At 38.0% G+C, this 20818-nt stretch overlaps 1 protein-coding gene across 2 annotated transcripts; it reads left to right on the top strand.

Annotated features, from left to right (window-relative positions):
• The first annotated feature begins 1831 nt into the window (after positions 1 to 1831).
• ACTR6 (ARP6 actin-related protein 6 homolog (yeast)) lies at positions 1832 to 19730 on the top strand. Of its 2 annotated transcripts, XM_006769381.2 has the most exons (11): positions 1832 to 1970; positions 3413 to 3530; positions 5189 to 5257; positions 6112 to 6235; positions 8887 to 9022; positions 9113 to 9169; positions 11830 to 11928; positions 12023 to 12101; positions 13160 to 13331; positions 15198 to 15336; positions 18494 to 19730. In XM_006769381.2, the coding sequence occupies exons 1-11, from the start codon at positions 1903 to 1905 to the stop codon at positions 18621 to 18623; spliced, it is 1191 nt and encodes a 396-aa protein (XP_006769444.1). In that variant the 5' UTR covers positions 1832 to 1902; the 3' UTR covers positions 18624 to 19730. The 2 variants fall into 2 exon arrangements, with proteins under 2 accessions (XP_006769444.1, XP_015423094.1); XM_015567608.1 differs by lacking the exon at positions 11830 to 11928.
• The last annotated feature ends 1088 nt before the right edge of the window (positions 19731 to 20818 follow it).

Here is a 20818-nt window from a genome sequence, read left to right as displayed (position 1 = left end):
GGCTGCATGGAGTATGCCATCTATGCAAGCTAACAGAGACTGATCATAAGCTAAAAGGAAGAAAGAGAACAATAATAATAATAATGTTGTTAGGGGCAAAAAGAATATTCGGGATTAATTATGGTATTGGGAAATATTCATCATACTCTGTTAACCATGATTGCCTTGTTCTGGTTAAAGAAAGGGCATTCTAACCTGGGAGTTGTATGCCCCCAGGACCTGGGAGTCAACCTTGGACGGTCAACCTTGGAATGTGGTCCATTCTCATTCAAGAATTGCCTATTATCATGGAAAGATTAACAACTTTGTTGCCCAAACAATGGAGTCCCACACCAGCTTGCATTTCCTACTTCCCCACGCCTGTAATCTCTACTTCCCCATGTAATCCTTGTCTTACCCTATATAAGCAGCTGGTTTGTGGGGTGAGGGGGCTGCAGAGCCGATTTTTGTGGATGACTTGTTGCTTTCCCATACTGCTGGCATTATTGAAATAAACGACTCAACCCTATCTCTGCTTAATTGGCGCAAGTAGTGACTAGCAGCACAGACCCATTGACTGTCCAGTTACAATGTGATGATAACTATTACCAGGCACTTGACCTTTATCATTTATTTTTCATAAACAATTCTGCAAGGGGGTGTTATTACTTGATTATACAGATGAGGAAACTAAGGCGTAGAGACATTAACTAACCTGTCTCAGCCATCTAGTGGCAGAGCCAGAATTTGAGTAGGAGTTTGAATTCAGAGACTGCACTCTTAACCATCTCTTTGATTTCAATGATAGTACCTCATTCAGAAATTTTAAAGATTAAATTAGCTAACACATGTAAAACTTAGAACAGTTTACCCATGCACATTAAGTGATGTGTATTAATCATCATCTTCATTGCCCAAGGTCACACAGCTATTTTATGGCAGAGTCTGGATTCCAATTCAAAATTCGTTCTCTTAGCCAGTATGATATACAGGAGTTAGCCGAGAACATTACAGGAACACACAGGAGGAGCACCTCAGTTTAAGAAGGAGGACGGAGAGGAGGTGTGTCAAATGTCAGGAAGGTTTTTTATTTTTTTTAAATATATTTTATTGATTTTTTTACAGAGAGGACGTACAGGGATAGAGAGTTAGAAACATCAATCAGCTGTCTCCTGCACACCCCCTACTGGTGATGTGCCTGCAACCAAGGTACATCCCCTTGACCAGAATCAAACCGGATACCCTTCAGTCCGCAGGCTGATGCTCTATCCACTGAGCCAAACCAGTTAGGGCCGGGAAGGTTTTTTAGATAAAGATGCAGAGCTCAGTCCTGAAGAACAAGTAGGCAAGGGAAGTGTGTGAATGTGGGTAAGAAAGCAAGGCCATTGAGGAACAGCATATTTCTAATTCAGGGTACTTGTATCCTACAGTAGGATGGGCAATTGAGGGGAATGAGACTGAAGAGACCTCATACCTAATACCATGCTGAGTATGGTTCTGCACTTTATTCTACATAATTGTCACTGTCTGAACACTATCCGAACCCCCCCCCCCCGCCCCCCCCCCCCCCACCACACACACACACAGCTGGTTTGCAACAGGGATTAGAAGAAGGTTGCAGTAGCGAGTCAAACTTTGAAGTAAAGGACAAATTCGAAGTGGGCGAAAAGCCTTTAGCAGCTTCCACTCTCGGATCTCGCCATGACTTTTCTAGATTTTAATTTTGGGCTGTTAGGCGGGAACGGCCAGTCCTGACTGGCTGAAGAGCGGGTGGCGAGGTTGTCCGCCGCTTCCGGCGTCCTCCGTTGCTAAGGGATACAGGAAGCGCGCCCTTAAGCGCCACCCCTGCGAGCCATAGAGGGCCGGAAGAAAATGTGAGAAGGGTCGGCAAGAGACAGGAGAGGCATTGTGTTTCGTGCTAAAATGACGACGTTAGTGTTGGATAACGGAGCCTACAACGCCAAAATCGGTTACAGCCATGAGAATGTCTCGTAAGTGTTGGTTTTCACCGGGGAACCAGGCAGTGAGGCCTGGTGGTTTCACACACTGCGCTTCACCCCTGGGACGTCAGTGCAGGGCCCCCGCCCCCGCGCGGCCCTAAGCCGAGCCCCAGGGATGCTCGCATGGGAGCTAGGTGGCTGGGAAGCTTTGAACTGGAATTCAGATGTTGATTTTGGGCTGTGCGGCCCCGGAAGTGGGACGTGTGTTTTGTTTTGTAGCCGGAAATTGCTCTGTAAAAAAAGGTTCCAGAGAAGCGGTTTCTAATTGGGGGAGCGAGGGTGGGGTCCTTATACACAAGTCTGAAGGAGTCGGGGGGGCAAGTGCATTTTCTTGGAGACGCGATGATAGCTTTCTTCAGATCCTCAGAGGGTTTTATGACCCCCCACAATGTAAAAACCACGGTTTTAGTAGCTGGGGAACTCGAAAGCTTTTGTCTAAGTGCAAACTTCGAAGTGCTCATTGGCTGACCTGCTCCATGATAGTCAATTAAACAAATACTGCCATAGCATTTATTAAATATATGTGTTGGCAGGAAGAATAAACAGATTTGAAGACACGCTTTTCTTCTGTCACTCACAGAAGGGTGTGTTTTTCTTTTCCTCTCCGTTTTCTTTTGAAAGAGGACAGTTGAACTGCTCAGGAATGTAAATTGTTAGTCTTCTGGAAAATGTTTAGACCTGTGTATCGTTGGTTTTTATTCTCTGAATCAGCAGTTCTGTTACCAGTTACCTAAGGAATCAATTAGAGGTGCTTGAGAAACGTAAAATACAGGATGCTCTGAATTATTTATAGCCGCCGTGTATGGTAGCAAAAATTAAGGAAGGATGCTAAATAATCAAGAATACCAGATATATTAAAATTGTAATGCAACCATATGATTGATTATGATGCAGCTTTAAAAAAATCATGTATTTAAACATAAAGACCTGTACTGATAATGGACCTAGTTTGTCTTCCTAAACAGATTGTAAGCTCATGGTGGACACAACCACATTTAAAAGTACTACTTTCCCACTTCTGTACCCAAAGCATCTTACTGATTGAAAATTTTGATTTTATGGTAACTTGATTTTATGGCCAGAATTTTGAACTTGTAAACCTTTTACCAGAATTTTATTAAAAATTTATGAATTAAAGCCAGAAAGACCAGGAACTTTACTTAGGTCTCCTGTTAGCTGTGTGGTGGTGGGACCAATACCCACCTGTAAGGGCCTCTTGAGGAGTATTTGAGAAAGAAAAAGGGTCCAGTACATAACCTGGTATGTACTAGAGCCCTTTGGGGGCAGGGGGGAGGCATTTTTTATTATGTGAAGACAATGAGAAACACTGGTTTTGGATATTTTTCTGGCATCCAGGGTGGTGGTGAAGTAAAAGTATTTATAGCAACTAAATATTTAGGGAATAATTATATTATTTGATTCTTTGTTTATAGGGTTATTCCTAACTGTCAGTTCAGGTCAAAAACAGCACGTCTTAAAACTTTTACTGCTAACCAGATAGAAGAAATAAAGGACCCTTCGGGACTCTTTTACATCCTTCCTTTTCAGAAGGTAATTCAATTATATGCCATTTCTAGCATTATAGACCCAAATTTAAAGATAACTTTAAATGTATATCTAAGATTTTAAATGTACATATAAGAAAATGTATGGAAATATTTTTAGATTTCTAAAAGATGTCATTTAGGTGCTCTCCCTCCTGGGGCACGCCCAGGCCTTCCCCGTCCCCTTCCTGTTTCTGGTCTAGGCATGTTACCATTAGCTTCCTCACTTCCAAGCTCCCAGGGCCCTTCCTTTACTTCCATAACTTGCTTCCTAAGCCATTACTTCTAGGAATTACTTTTTCTACCTTTGTAATTTACTTAATAAATGTTCTTTTACAGAAAAAAAATGCCATTTAGCCGAAACCGGTTTGGCTCAGTGGATAGAGCGTCGGCCTGTGGACTGAAAGGTCCCATGTTTTCATTGATTTTTTTAGAAAGAGAGGAAGAAACTTTTATTTAGGAGAGGGAAAGAAACTTCAATGTGAGAGCAGAACCTGATCTGCTGCCTTCTGCACGCCCCCTACTGGGGATTGAGTCTATAACCATGTGCCATGACCAGGAATGAACTGGCAGCCTTTTTTTTTTTTTTTGGTGCACTGGCTGTTGCCCAATTTATCTATACTGGCCAGGGCTAAATTTTAAATAAGATCTTATTAAAACCAAAACTTGAAATTAAAGTGCCCTATTAAAATAAATGACCGCTCTGACCGGTGTGTCTAAGTGGTTAGAGCATCTGTCCTCACATTGAAGGATCTTGGGTTCAAGTCTCAGTCAAGAGCATGTACCTGGATTTCAGATTCGGTCCCCTACCCCATTTGAGGTATGTGCATGAGGCAACTAATCAATGTCTCTCTCACTCTCCCCCTCCTTCCCTTGCACTCTCTAAAAATCAATGGAAAAAATATCCTGGGATGAGGATTAACAAAATAAAAATAAAATAAATGACCATGCGTTGGCTGGGTAGTTCAGTTTGTTAGTATTGTCTCAATATGCCAATGTGGTAGGTTTGATCCCCAGTGAGGGCACATGCAAGAATCAACCAATGAATGCATAAAAAAATGAAACAGTAAATCACTGTTTCCTTTTCCCTCTCTCATCTCTCTTTCCCCCAAATAAAAAAAATAAATGAATAAATAACCAACCATAATTTAGTTACTGAATGTAGGTATGGGTACTGAATTTTACTTGTTTGTGTTAAAGCTAAATGAGATGAACACATTAAAGAAAAGCACAGAGAGAAGCATCTGTACTTATTACATCTTTTGAACTCTTGACACTTTGGTTAGTGTTAACTTGTAGTTTTTTGAACTTCTAAAAGGAGGAAAACATAATTAGTTTGAAATTCAAACATCATTAGACTGGTGAAGGTAACCATCCTATATAATAAAATGCTAACATGCAAATTGTCCCCTTGAGCGGGAGTTCAACCGGGAGTTTGACCAGGGGGCGGGGCTGGCTGGCCAACCACCCATGGTTTCTCCCCCCCAGCCGGCCAGGCCTGATCAGCCTGATTGGGGCGGGCTGGCCAGACCCCACCTGTGCATGAATTCATGCACCGGGCCTCTAGTAAAGAGATAAGAAATCAGCAATTGAGAATATATTAATCTGACTTGTTTTAATTGTTCAAATATTTTTGATGATTAAATTTATTTAAAATATTTTTAGGGTTACTTGGTGAATTGGGATGTTCAGAGACAAGTTTGGGATTACCTTTTTGGAAAAGAAATGTATCAGGTAACAAACTGGAGTATGTATTCAGATTTATTTCCAAGTCTTATTCAAATGAAAAATTAGTGTTTATATTTTAAGGTTTATAAACTTTTGAATATGCTTCAGATACGTGTTTAAGTCACTTAATATTCTGTGCGTGGCTTTGATTTTCTAAATAATAAGTAAGTGCAAGTGAACAGAATTTCTGTATTGAAGTGAAATATGAGGTTGATAAGAGAGAGTCTGTATGAAACTCAAGATTAAAAGTTTACTTCAGATTTCTACTATTATTAGACCAATTCAGTATCTTATTTTCACAATAAAATATTTTTGCCTAAATATTTGAATGTGTGAATATTACAATATGAGAAACTTGTGCTTGTAATGTCTATAGTGTGACTTTAAGTATACAGAAAAATGCTCAAATGTTAATGCTACTTAAGAATGGTTGGTAGAGAATTATGTACATATTAAATATCCTCAAGCTTCTCGCCTCTTAACATTCAAAAGCAAAATAACAATAGCCCCAATGCTTATAGTTATTCATTACTTTTGCATAATTATATTTATACAATTTGATAGAACCATTTTGTTAATGCTACTATTAAGACAGCTAAAATTGAATAATAGTTAAAGAGCATGAATTCTGTTACCAGTCTTCCTGTGTTCAAAACCTAGGTCACTAACTAGTTATATGAACCTTGGTAATTTATTCAACTTTCTCAGATGCCTCGGTTTACTCACCTATTAACTGGGTATAATAAGACCTGTCTCCTAAGATTATTGTGAGTTTAAAGTAAGTCTGATTATATATGTGAAATATGTTTATAATTATAACACAAAGTTATGAAACTTTTGGGATTTTTTTTCTCTTTTAGGTTGATTTTTTAGATACTAATATTATTATCACAGAACCATATTTTAACTTTACTTCTATTCAAGAATCAATGAATGAGATCCTATTTGAAGAATACCAGTTCCAAGCAGTATTAAGAGTAAATGGTGAGTTAATGTTTTGGTTGGAATTGAGTTATGTGAATATGGATATGAATAGGGTAAATGAACACTTAAAATCCAAGAATATGCTCTGGCTGGTTTGGCTCAGTGGATAGAGCGTCGGCCTGCAGACTGAAGGGTCCCGGGTTCGGTTCTGGTCAAAGGTATGTACCTAGGTTGCGAGCACATCTCCTGTGGCCGGTGTGCAGGAGGCAGCTGATCAATGTTTCTCTCTCATCGATGTTTCTAATTCTCTATCCCTTTCCCTTCCTCTCTGTAAAAAAAATCAATGAGATATATTTTTTAAAAATCCAAGAATATTCTTTTAGATTTGAAAGAAATAAAACACGGAATTTAAAAACTAGATGGACCCTTAGAGATTAGTCAGACTTCTCTCATTTTATCTTTTTACTTATATAATATTTCACCCTAATGAAGTTACTAGCCACATATGTCTAATCTCTGAAAGATTATTATTTCTGAGGTAGTTATCTTTTTTTTCTGTTACAGATATGCTTGCTATTATAATTGATTGAAAAAATGTTAATAGTCAGACTGCCAACATAGGATCTATCAATATCATCCAGGAGTAAATTTATTAAAGGTTAGAATTACATTACATGGCTGTACAATGAATGTACTAAGATATTTAGCTTTCAGAATTAAAGTCTGTATAAAGCAACAATCTATATATATAAAAGCCTAAATGACCGAATGACGGGTCAACCAGTTGCTATGATGCACACTGACCACCAGGGGGCCGACGCTCAACGCAGGAGCTGCCCCCTGGTGGTCAGTGTGCTCCCATAGCGAGAGCACTACTCAACTGACCAACCAGACCTGGCGGCCCACCAGCCTGGTGGCAGCCACTCCCTCCCTCAGTAGTCCTGCAGGTCTAATCTCCAGAGAACGGGCCAGGCACAATCCTGACAGCGCTGCTGGCCTCCTGGAAGTCAGCCTCAGGCACCGCGGCCACTTCCCCTCCCGAGGTGCTCTACAGGGAAGAAACAATGTAAAAGTGGCCGCCAGGTGGCTCCCAACAACCAGTGCAAACATCAGTGGGATAGATCTGGATCGCAGGCTGGCAAGGGTGTCCCACCACTTCCTGGTCCCCCCAACCCCCTCTCAGGATGGGCGCTAGACACAGGATTCACGGCTGGCAAGTGCCGCTGTGGCAGCACCAGCGTCTCCTGATTGGGACTGACTGGACGTGAGCCCATGGCAGGGGCAGTGGGGGCCGGGATGAAAGGGAGTGGCAGGCAGGAGAAGCAGGCCGCATTGTTCTGCAGTTTTGGCCTGATCCCCGCAGGCTACCTCTGAGGGACCCCACCCATGCAAGAATTTGTGCACCAGGCCTCTAGTGTGTGTGTGTGTGTGTGTGTGTGTGTGTGTGTGTGTGTGTGTGTGTGTAAATAAAAGCCTTAGCAACTGTTAAGACCGAACGATGGGAAGACCGGTTGACCAGTCGCTATGATGTGCATTGACCACCAGGGGGCAGACACTCAATGCAGGAGCTGTCCCCTGGTGGTCAGTGCTCTCCCATAGGGAGCTGGGCGCACAGCTGGTGAGCGCAGCTGCAGCAGCAGGAGCCTCTCCCAACTGCGTGGTAATGCTACCAAGTGGCTGTGGCGGCAGGTGCAGCCGGCCTAGATGAGCACAAGCAGTGCAGCATTTGGCCCCGCCTCAGGCTTCGCCCTGGCCACCTGCTGCTTGGTGCACTGCTACATCCCCTGAGGGATCCCGGATTGGAAGAGGGTGCAAGCCAGGCTGAGGGACTCCCCTCCCCCCATGCACAAATCCATGCACCCAGCCTCTAGTACTAAGAGCAGAATTCTGGTTAAGAGCAGAATCTCTAGAGCAGTGTTCTCAACAAAGGTGATTTTGCTCCTCGGGACTTTTGGCAGTGTCTGGAGACGTTTTTGGTTGTCACAACTGGGAAAATGCTACCAGCATCTAGTGGGTAGAGGACACAGATGCTGCTAAACATTTTGCAATGCACAGGACAGCCCTAACAGCAAGGAATTATCTGGCCCCAAATGTCAGTATTTTCAAGGTTGAGAAGCTCTGCCTTAAAATCACACTGCGTAGGTTTGAATCCTGGCTCTGGTTGGTTCTAACTGTATGACTCTGGGCCATTATTTAGCTTCTGTGTGCTGCAGTTTCTATAAAACGGGATTGTTGTGAGATTTACAATTTCCACTCAGCCAGCTTTCCTGTGGTTCTGGATGATGTCTGTTCCGTCTTTTAGTTGTATTTTTGAAGTGGTTGTTCGAGGCAGCAAACTCCGTTGTTAACCTATGCCGCCATCTTGGTTTTTCTGTTGTGAGATTTAAAGCACACATACTCAATGGGGTTTAGTATAGTCTCCAAAATGTAATGAATGCTCAGTAAAATTATCTGTTGTCAAAATAATATTATAAGCTATGAAATGAAAATTGACCTTTAAAAATTGATCCCAAATTTATATTTACCACAAAAAAGTGATATTTGAAAGTTTAAACACTATAAGGAACTTTTGACAGTTAGGAATATAGTAATAAATTAATATTTTCTTATAAACAAAAGAAAAACATATGTCTTTGCCTTAGTTTCTACCTTTCTTTATTGCTTTAAAATAATTATAATGTTTCTTTTTCTCTCTACCTTTTTTTTAATAGCTGGGGCTCTCAGTGCACATAGGTATTTCCGAGATAACCCTTCCGAATTATGCTGTATCATTGTTGATAGTGGGTACTCCTTTACACATATAGTTCCTTATTGTAGAAGTAAAAAGAAAAAAGAAGCAATTATTCGGTGAGTTGCATTTCATTTTTATGTTATTTTTTAGAATAAAACTGAAAAATGTGTAGTAAACTGATCCAAATTTCCATTCTCCCTTTTTAGGATAAATGTGGGAGGGAAACTCCTAACCAATCATCTAAAGGAGATCATATCTTATAGGTAATACTTAACTTTTATTCTTTGGGAGGATGGGATGCTGGCAATGAAGTTTTTCAAGCAACTTAAAATTATTCTTTACCCGTAGTTGTAACTTCAGGTGGCATTTCTATATGATTAGTGCTTAAAAAGCTATATCACATATATAAATACTAACGATGTTTAAATCGAAAAGCTTTCTAGCATTTAAAATGGTATTGTCCACTAAAAAAGACAATCCCAAATTCTACAGAATTTAATATATTAATATTTTAAAATGATAAATGTTATTCATGTGCATTGTAAAACAGATTTAAAATGTGTATAAGGAGACTGGCCGGTGTGGCTGAGTGGCTGATCATTGACCTATGAACCAGGAGGTCACAGTTCAATTCCTGGTCAGGGCACATGCTGCCTTGTGAGCTCGATCCCCAGTGTGGGGCCTGCGGGAGGCAGCTGAACAATGATTCTCTCTCATCATTGATGTTTCTATCTCTTCCTCTCCCTGCCTCTCTGAAGTCAATAAAAATATACTTAAAAAAACAATAAAACTAAGATAAACATAAAACTGAAACAAATATGACAGTATTATTTTCTTTATTAATTATGGGCGCTTACTAACCCATAAGAAAGCTACCCTTAGTTAGGTAATTCTCAGAAAACAAATGGTCAGTGGCACAGATAGATGATCACTAGAGCGTTACATGCAAAGGATATCTATGGATAATTCTCAGACATAAAAAAATGTTAAACTCCTATAGAAATGAAAGATTTAATTCAAATCCTTATCAGTTATTTGTTGAGGAGCTGAGGATACATGAGTTAACAAAATAAACAAGAACTCCTTTCTCATGGCACTTCTTAGTAGAGAAAATGCACATTAAAATACCATGTAACAATGCACATATATGGAACTTTTTCAAAAGATGATGTAGATTTGTGATATGGGCACTCTTCATTTGCTGCTGATCGGAGCACAACTTGAAATAACTTTTCTGGTAAATAATTTGGCAGTATACCAAGAGACTAAGTATTTTATATACTGCATTTTAGAGTATGAATAAATAATCATAATAATCAGAGATATAGATAAAAGTACTATATTTCATTACTCCTGAGTTTATTTTTTTTTTACATTTTAACTTTGAAATTGAGGTGAATCTTCCAATCATTGGTACCTTAGAATTGTCATAGTTTAATTAGCATTTCTTTCTTTTCATTGTTACATTTGTGCATCTTGGAGAAGGCGGAATATGGTGTATATGACTATGTTGTTAAAAGCAAAAAGATAGAAGCAATAATAATAATTATTATTTTTAAAATATATTTTTATTGATTTCAGAGGGGAAGGGAGAGGGAGCGAGAGATAGAAACATCAATGATGAGAGAGAATCATTGGTTGGCTGCCTCCTGCACGTCTGCTACTGGGACTGGAATCGAACCTGGGACCCTGCAGTTCGCTGGCTGACACTATATCCACTGAGTCAAACTGGCTGGGGCAGAAGCAAAAATTATGTATTGAGTACAGGGACTATGCTAAACACTTTATATATATGATTAGAATAATAAACTTACAGCTATGTTAAATTGTTGATATTACCTTTTTAGAGTTGAAGAGCTGTAGTCCCAAAAAGATAAAGTAACTTGGCTACTAAATTGGATTTAATCTAAGTCTGTGGCTCCCAAGTCCATGTTTATCTGTCCTCCCTGATCTAAACTCCCAACATTAGGAACATTGACAAATACATTTTAACAGCTCCCTCTGACTGAATATTTTAGGGCAGTAAGAAATAATTTTTAAAGAGTATGTAATAGCATAAGAAAATGTTCATGAGATAATGTTTAATCTAAAACATGAAAAGTAAACATGTATATAATCTATGCACACCAAAAAATATTCAAAGGAAGTAAGCTTATATTTTTGTTTTTTGCAAATCTTTATACATTAAACCTGTGGTTTTTTTTTTTTAATTTACGCATCAAATATTTATTAAGGATCCACTACATGCCAGGTACTGTGTGCTGACTCACAGTACTTTTGCAATCAGAAAAGAAAGTGCAAAGAGTTAAAAGCAAGATTCTATTCAGAATGGTTGGAGGAAAAAGTTTGCTCTTTAATTGGGTAAACCTTACCCCTTAACACGTTTTCAGTTTCCTTCTTTAAACTGGACTTACATTTGCCTTTGGAGGGATAATGTGGAGATAAAATGAAATAATGGAAATAGGATGGGGCTGGGTGGAGGTGGGCAAAGGAGGGGAAAATGGGGGACATCTGCAAGTGTCAACAATAAAAGTTTTAAATAAAAAAAATAATAATGGAAATAAGTATTTCATAAAGTTACAAATAATTTACACATTCAAGAATTTACTATTTTAAAAAAATTAGTTACCTGAAAATTTAATTCCAGAAAAAAATATTTTAAATGATCATTATACGTTATATTTAAATCTTTTCCTTATCATTTTTTAAATATGTTTTTGAGAGAGAAAGGAAGAGAGAGAAAGAGAACATCTATTGACTGCTTCCTGCACCCCTCCCCCTGGGGATCTAGCCCACCCCCCTGGCATGTGCCCTGATCAGGATGGAACTGAACCAATGACTTTCTGTGCACAGGACATTTCTCAACCAACTGAGCCTTACCAGCCGGGGCTCTTTTCCATTTAAAATTTTTATTTCTTTTTAGGCAGTTACATGTTATGGATGAAACACACGTGATTAATCAAGTGAAAGAAGATGTATGCTATGTGTCTCAGGATTTTTATAGAGATATGGATATTGCCAAGTATGTATAATGGTAATCTAAGAATTGGGAAGTTGATTCTTGGGATTGTTATACATAGTTAAAATATTTCACAAGTCTCTATTTTGTTTTCCAGGTTGAAAGGAGAAGAAAATACAGTAATGATAGACTATGTTTTGCCTGACTTTAGTACAATTAAAAAGGGCTTTTGTAAGGTAATTTGAAAAATCCTCATTATATTTCTTCAAGTGACCACCTCAGTCAGATTTGAAAAGCATCCAGCTGGGATTAGTGGAGTTTTAACAGAATTGTTGATTGGCTGCCTTCCTGGTGGCCATTTTTCCAGTTACAAGTGCATAAATGATTAATAAATGTCTCACTAAAGTTATTTAGAAAAACAACTGTCAGCTGAATGACAAATCTGGAGATAAACAGAAGTTGGTTATTTGCCTGTTGTGAATATTGATACAGTTGACCCAGGACTGAATTATTAATATTTCTTTTTATATATTTTAAGTATTTTTATACCTATATAAAGGATTAGGATATACTCTATTATGGGAGGAAAATTGTATATATGAGTCAAATGAAGTGAATGTCTATAACTGAATTTAGAAAAGCTGATGATTCTTAGTAAAATTGAGAGGGAATATTATTTTAATGATGTACAATATTGTAGAAGGAGTTTTTTTTTCCTAGTCCCTCAGGAACACAGCTCACAGATGGGTGGGTTAGCAGAAAATAACGAGAATTTCAGTGGTAATGCCCATATATTTGTTTAAGTCATTTGGAAACAGATTTTTAAATAAGATTGAATAAATAATAAATGTAAAGATGTAAGCTTTTTGCACAAGGGAAAGGGAATATCCTAATAGAATGAACCACAGTATTCAATAAGCAATAAGGGAATGAAAGTAGATAACGGAAGAAGCATAAGACAATAAGTGTTTTCTATTGAGAGTATGTTCTTTGTTCTCTGGAAATGGCAATCAGTCTACTATGATAAGTACTTTATGAAGTTTCCTCTCATCTGTTCCTTTCTTTCTGTTTTAAAATGTGTGGAATAAAGCCAGATTATCTTTGGGAGAACAGCTATGTTAGGGTCACTAATTATTTATTTGTGTAGTTTAGGCAACAGGAGGAGAGAAAACTACTAACTTCTGAGAACCTGAAACTTCCAAGAACATGTTAATATATTAGTATTATATATTACTAAATGTTATTCATCATGTGATCTAGATAATGTGGTAAACATTTTATCTTTTACTTTAAGCCAAGGGAAGAGATGGTGCTAAGTGGAAAATATAAATCTGGGGAACAAATTCTTCGTCTGGCCAATGAAAGATTTGCTGTACCAGAAATACTCTTTAATCCTTCTGATATAGGAATTCAAGAAATGGGAATTCCAGAAGCTATTGTCTATTCAATTCAGAACTTACCTGAAGGTACATAGTTAAAATACTGAGTAGTAATGATATTTTTACAAAGCCTTATGTGAACTCGAGAAGTCATCTGTTTCTTCTAAATAATTTTCGGAAATAGCAAGTCTTTTATTTGTAGAGATTTCCAGATCCAATAACATACTTGAATAATTCTTTATTGGTCCCAGATTATACATCTCATATGGGAAAAAGTCATTATTGTACACTTAAACTTGAAGAAATTCTCCAGGAGTATTAAATTATCATATCTATTGTAGAAAAAGTTTTAATTTAACCCACCTTTGCACAGAACATGACTTTATAACTTTGCAACTTAATGGTTTTCAGCTGTTGGTAGGATTGGTTTATTCTTTCTGTTACATTTGGATTGATATAATTTTAATGAGATTGAAGTATGATACTTCGGAGTGAAGTCTGGGTTCTCCAGAAGCATGATTTAACTAATATTCTTTTTTTTTTTTTAAATGTATTTTATTGATTTTTTACAGAGAGGAAAGGAGAGAGACAGAGAGCTAGAAACATCGATGAGAGAGAAACATCGATCAGCTGCCTCCTGCACATCTCCTACTGGGGATGTGCCCGCAACCCAGGTACATGCCCTTGACCGGAATCGAACCTGGGACCTTTCAGTCCGCAAGCCGACGCTCTATCCACTGAGCCAAACCGGTTTCGGCTAACTAATATTCTTGAGTGTTAAAGTACTTTTATATCTTGAAAATGTCTTCCTAGTTCATAAGGAACACTAGGCATTGGAGAAAACGTAGCATATGCCACATCCTTTCCTTCTGATATATTAAAAAAAGGAAAAATGAAAAAGAAAGTCAATAATTCCAACCCCTTAATATATTTTCATATTAATAACAACTATTTTCATATTAATATTTCATATTAATTTCATACTTTATATAAAGTTACAGTCATGAGGTATGCAACAGTTTACTCCTTTAATGTCATGACAGGAGACTCAGTGTCAATATATACTCATTCCTTGTCTTGCGCCGGTACTCAGTATTGTAATTTTTTAAAAATATATATTTTTATTGATTTCAGAGAGGAAGGGATGGGGAGGGAGAGATAGAAACATCCATGATGAGAGAGAATCATTGATCGGCTGCCTCCTGTACCCCTCCCACTGGGGATCGAGCCCGCAATCAGGGCACGTGCCTCTGACCGGAATCGAGCCTGGGACCCTTCAGTCCACAGGCTGACCTATCCACTGAGCCAAACCGGCAAGGGTTCAGTATTATAATTCTTGATAAATTTCCCTGGGGTGCTGCATAGGCTTTTAATACTGGCTGACCATATGGCACTTAATGTTTGCCATCATATAACTTTAATGAGTGCGAAACAAAATCCTTTCTTTAAATATGATGATAGATTGAGTATTTTTCACTATTAAGTATTGCACATACTTAAATACCCATCTCAGTGAGATAGCATGACGTTAAAATGTCATGAAGGACCTTCTTTTCATCTTTCACTAGCTCAGTCTCAACCTACACAAAGATTCCTTCCATTTTAGGGAAGAACAATTATAATTATCAAATGTCTGCTAGTAGAATGTTACTGATATAAATATAATGTTACAGCTTATAGTAAGTAGCCCATAGTTCAGCCCCTTACCTTAGTCTTTGTTCAATATTTAGAGGTCATATTTCTGTTTAATATACCTATTTATCTGTAATGTCATTATAAAATCTCAGAAATTACAATTTATATGATTATAAAAATAGTATATGGTTTCCCAACCAGTACCTATAATCCCTAATTGCTTTTACCTAAGCCCTCATCTTTATTATGCCATGAAGATAGGTAAACAGATTTTCTAATGTCTTTTTTCTCTCCATTCTCCCTTTTTTTCTTTTACAGAAATGCAGCCGCATTTTTTTAGAAACATTGTTTTGACAGGAGGAAATTCCCTTTTCCCAGGATTTAGGGATCGGGTTTACTCAGAAGTTCGATGTCTCACTCCAACAGATTATGATGTTTCTGTTGTGCTGCCTGAAAAGTAAGTGTTGGCTCATGTAGACACAAAACATGGCAGACTGTAGATGAAGTGGACTGTGGATAAAGCAGACTTGAGTTTAAAACCTGGTTCTTCCATGTTGGCAGGTTTATTTCACCTTTTGGATCCTCATTTTCCTTTACTCAAAAATTGAAGTGATAGCCCTGGCTGGTGCAGTGGTTAGAGCATTGGCCCGCACACTGAAGGGTCTTGGGTTCATTCCTGGTCAAGGGGACGTACCTGGGTTGCGGGTTCACTCCCCCTGACCCCCGACCGGTTGGAGCTCATTTGAGAGGCAACCAATCAATATGTTTCTCTCTTTCTCTCTCCCTCCCCTCTCTCCTTCTCCCTCGCCCTCTCCCCACCCCCTTTCTTCCATGCTCTTTGAGAAAAACAGTGAAAAACATATCCTCAGGTGAGGATTAACAACAACAACAACAAAACTGAAGTGACAAACCTTCCATTTTAGTAGATTCAGTCTTATGAAGTATTTTAAGTCCCCACCATAATGATTGGAACATGATGGGCACTTCCCTCTAGTAAGTCAGTCTTCTTTCCAAAGAGTTTTTGTAGGCAAAGCAATTAGGTTATTATCTGTTTGAGTTATCTGAGGTGTGTCATTTCCTGAGTGTTTCTATCAAGTATAGAAATTTAAGACTTTACCCATTGAGATAAGTTATGTCCATTCATAAGTTGTTTTGGAATGTTTTAAAATAATTTAAAATATTTTAAATTAACTTTTAAATGTAATTAGTTTTTGTTAAATTCAAAACTGTTTTATATATATTCCCCTACCCTGTTTTATGAAAAAAAGCAGATATCATTTCTACTTTATTGGTAAAAAAATTAAGGCAGAATTTTAGAGCTGTAAGGAAGGCTTACACATCATCCTGTCCAATGTTCTTACTTTGTAAATAAAGAAGCAAGGACTCATAAGTTGGCAAAGGCTTTACAGCGATTTGATAGCAGTGACCAAATCCAAACCCACTTCTCTTCACCTTGAGGCAGGAGCTCTTACAAAATAGATGTCTAATAATTGCTCCCTCCCAAGTTTTAAGTGGCAGAGACCCCACATACCTGACTTAATTTTAGAGTTATGTTTTAAAGCTAAAGTAGAAATTTTCAAAACCTATAGCAGGCCCTCATCTGATTACTTATTTCATAGCTATCAGGTAGAAGAATAAACTACCATTAGATATTAAATGATTTTTATCATCATTGATGTTCATATACTCTTTTTAGAGTATGAAGCATACTGGATTTTTATCCTGAATTTTATTTATTTGTTTGTTTTAATCCTCTCCCTAGAGTATGCATATTGATCTCAGAGGGGGAATGAGAGAGAGAGAGAAACATTGATGTGAGAGAGAGCATCACTTGGTTGCCTTTCATATGTGATCCGACCAGGGATTGAACTCACCATGTAGTTATGTGCCCTGACCGGGAATTGAACCCAAAACCCTTCAGTATATGGGACAACGCTCCCATCAACTGAGCCACACTGGCCAAGTTTTACCCTGCATTTTGTTTATTTTATATATTTTTATTGATTTCAGAGAAGAAGGGAGAGGTAGAGAGAGAGAGAAACATCAATGAGAGAGAATCATTGATTGGCTGTCTCCTGCATGCCCCCTACTGGGGATTAAGCCTGCAACCTGGGCATGTGCCCTTGACCAGAATCGAACCCAGGACCCTTCAGTCCGCAGGCTATATCTGCTGAGCCAAACAGGCCTGCTTTTTTTAAAAATATATATATTTTATTGAGTTTTTACAGAGAGGAAAGGAGAGAGATAGAGAGTTAGAAATATCGATGAGAGAGAAACATTGACCAGCTGCCTCCTGCACACTCCCCACTGGGGATGTGCCCACAACCAAGGTACATGCCCTTGACCGGAATTGAACCTGGGACCTCTCAGTCCGCAGGCCGACGCTCTATCCACTGAGCCAAACCGGTTTCGGCATGGCCTGCATTTTAAATGTAAGTTGTGTACACATTACAGGCTAAGGGATGCACAGAAGTAGTTTTATTCTTTATTCATATAATCTTTATTGCACACCTACTCGTGTGTGTGTGTGTGTGTGTGTGTGTGTATTCCTCTCCCCACAAGATTAAGAAATGCAATAAGGCCCTAGCCAGTTTGGCTCAGTGGATAGAGCGTCGGCCTGCGGACTGAAGGGTCCCAGGTTCGATCCCGGTTAAGGGCATGTACCTTGGTTGAGGGCACATCCCCAGTAGAAGGTGTGCAGGAGGCAGCTGATTGATGTTTCTCTCTCATCGATGTTTCTAACACTCTATCCCTCTCCCTTCCTATCTGTAAAAAAATCAATAAAATATATTAAAAAAAGAAAGAAATGGCAATAGGTACAATAAGGAAAACATTAACTTTTTTCTTTCTCATTTTTTAGATTTGAAACTGAATTGGGGATAGCGGAACAGTAGAAATAGAATTGCCTTATGACACAAAGTATATAACCTTGCTTGTAAATAAAGCCAAACTAAATGTTTAACATGCTTTAGTTTTACTTACTGTCCATGTCCTACCATGTAACCGTTTATCTTTCACTGTGTTTCCTAAATGTTTCATTTATTAGAGGCAACAGAGTATAGCAGCAAAAGCACAGACTGTGTGATATCAGTTCCAGTTAAATCTAGTTCCAGACTTAATCTCTCTGACCCTTATTTTCCAGACTTATAAAATGGGTGTTGTAATAACTATATTGCTGTGTGATGACATATCTGCTGCATACTAGTACAGAAGTTAGACTCAGTGATGACAGTGTTTTTCATTTTATGTATTTTTAATCTTTTGCTTTTATTCTTGTTTTTTATTATAAGAACTAGAGACCCGATGCACGAAATACATGCAAGGGGCTCGGCCCTCACAGCCGGAAGGTCTTTCGGCTGTCTAGTCTAATCAGCATATTATGCTTTTTTTTTTATTATAGATAGATTCAGGGCACAGGGAAAAAAATCAAAAGAATAACTATTTGTAATGTTGATAAAGATTCCTTTCTTTCTGAGTTTGCTTTAGTCCTATGAAGTTTATGATTATTTTTACACTTTAAATGACTTTCTGCTACATTTTAGTGACTAATTAATGTTTTTGCCTTTTAGTTTTATAAGATCATCTGGATTCATTTATGTTACCTTTATTTTTAGCCCTATTACTTATGCCTGGGAAGGAGGAAAATTGATATCAGAGAATGATGATTTTGAAGATATGGTGGTAACAAGAGAAGATTATGAAGAAAATGGACATAGCATCTGTGAAGAGAAATTTGATATTTAAGTAACATTTCAGAAAGTTTTGACTGGTTCTGACAAAGGTGTAATTTAAACATTCTTTTTAAAGGTTAAGGTTCTGTGCTACCTTTTATCTTAAGAGAAAGACTTGAACTTATGTAAATACTTTGATCTAGGGGTAATTTTCAAAGGTTTCTCAGCTTGGTTACTAAGTGAACTGTAACTCAGCCCATATTTTCATTTAGGAGCTACATTACCATAAACAAAGCTTATGCTGTTTCTGAGAGTATGTTATCTTTCATTAGAAGATGAAAGAGTGAATGCATTTTAGATTTAATTCTTTATAGTTGAAAGCAGAGACTTAGCTGTCTCGCTGGTCAGTTTTCCTCAGGAGGTAGTTTTGTGTGACTGTGTCTAGGAATTGGCCAAAGTGTTTTCAATCTGGTATGACTTCTCTTTTAGAACAAGTATTTTACTTTAAATTTGTCATTCTTACTTGTAAAGTTGTAAAGACCATTCTTCTGTGTGTTTAATGTTTATTTTTTACTTAGAATAAGTTTGAAAATGTGGAGACTAAAGCCAGTTTACTAAAGTGTTTTTGGTCACTACTGTATTGGCAGAAGTGTATTCATTCATAAAAATACTGCACCATTTTGGGGGATTAAAGTAAATTTGAAGTTAACTTAGGGTTGTTCACCTTGATACAAATATTAGTGCTTAGTTTTAAAATCTCATATAATCTACAGTAAGCATATTAAGATGTTAAAGGCCATAGCTTTCCAATTGAAGGGAACAGTTTACAATGACATTAATGAATGGTTCAGGTAAGCTTCTTTGATGGCAAACAGCAGGAACTCACTAGAGTGATCCTATGTGAAACAACATTTATCAGCAGGACAGAGGACAGCTCAGAAAATCTAGGAAAAAGATTTTGGCTGGACCAATAGCCCTGAGAATAAAAACCAGGTAACCTTAGGCATCTACGTTATAGAAACTAAGAGACAATCCTTACAGAGCCCTGCCATCAAAATATCTCAGCTTCTGTATTTTCTGTCTTTGGCCTGTGCTCATCAATCAGATTCCTACCAGTCTCTTTTCCCAACTTGGGATCATGCGCCTGCCCCATGGCTTTAAGGACTTTGACAGTCCCACTAAGACAGCCTAGAGCCATGGTCAGAAAACTCATTAGTCAACAGAGCCAAATATCAACAGTACAACGATTGAAATTTCTTTTGAGAGCCAATTTTTTTAAACTTAAACTATATAGGTAGGTACATTGTTATTAACTTAATTAGGGTATTCCTAAGGCTTAGGAAGAGCCACACTCAAGGGGCCAAAGAGCCGCATGTGGCTCGCGAGCCTCAGTTTGCCGACCACGGGTCTAGAATAAACGAAGGAAGTTTCCCATAGGAAAATTAAGGTGAAGAGACTGACGCTGGGCAGGGTGAAAGAGCCATGTACTAACTACAATTATGTGTTGGATCGTATTGGGGTAAGGCCAGGTGAGTCCTTCCTAGACCTAGGCTGGTTATCATTACAGAGTTTGAAGATACCCAGTTACTAACATATAATTTGTGGACATTGTAAGAAAAAGATGCTGGTGGCATAAAACAAGTTTTTGCAACCATACAGTTGAATAGTGCTAGAATTTCAAGGTAATGTGGTTGGAGGTAAAAAGATAAGCCCCATTTAAAGGGCTTTTCTTGACTTGTCAGGATCTCATCTTGGTCAGGTAGAATGCTATCATTACCAGCCAGGTGTTTTTGCTGTGACGAACTGGGCATTCCTCAAGGCTGCATTCCTAAAACATGCCCTCACCTGAACTCTTCTGTTATATTCTACCGAGGATGATGCGTATGCGTTCATATCCTTACTACAGTAGACTGGAATTTCTGTATACAGTGTACCAGTAGGTCTCACAGTGCTTTTTTGAGACCATAAAAATTCATTTCTTAAATTAATGAACATGGAGCCTAATCCTTTATCTGTAGCATCAAAGCTCCCAAGCATTTCAACACCTGCCTGATTTTGAAAACTTTATTGGTAGAGGTAATGTTTTAATATTATACAGTAAGTTGACTTCAAAGAGAACATTTAACTTCAGCTCTGAATAATAAACATTGTCTGAAATGATGCATTAAAGATCTCTATTATTATAGAAAAATGTGGATGATCTTTTTTTTTGAACACTTACCAAGAGAAGGAGAAAAATGAGTAATGATCTTTTTTTTTTTTTTTTTT

This window comes from Myotis davidii, unplaced genomic scaffold (genome assembly GCF_000327345.1).
Source record: "Myotis davidii unplaced genomic scaffold, ASM32734v1 scaffold120, whole genome shotgun sequence".
Taxonomy (NCBI): domain Eukaryota; kingdom Metazoa; phylum Chordata; class Mammalia; order Chiroptera; family Vespertilionidae; genus Myotis; species Myotis davidii.
Note: the sequence above shows the minus strand (reverse complement) of the source record. Positions and strands in the feature narration are given on the sequence as shown.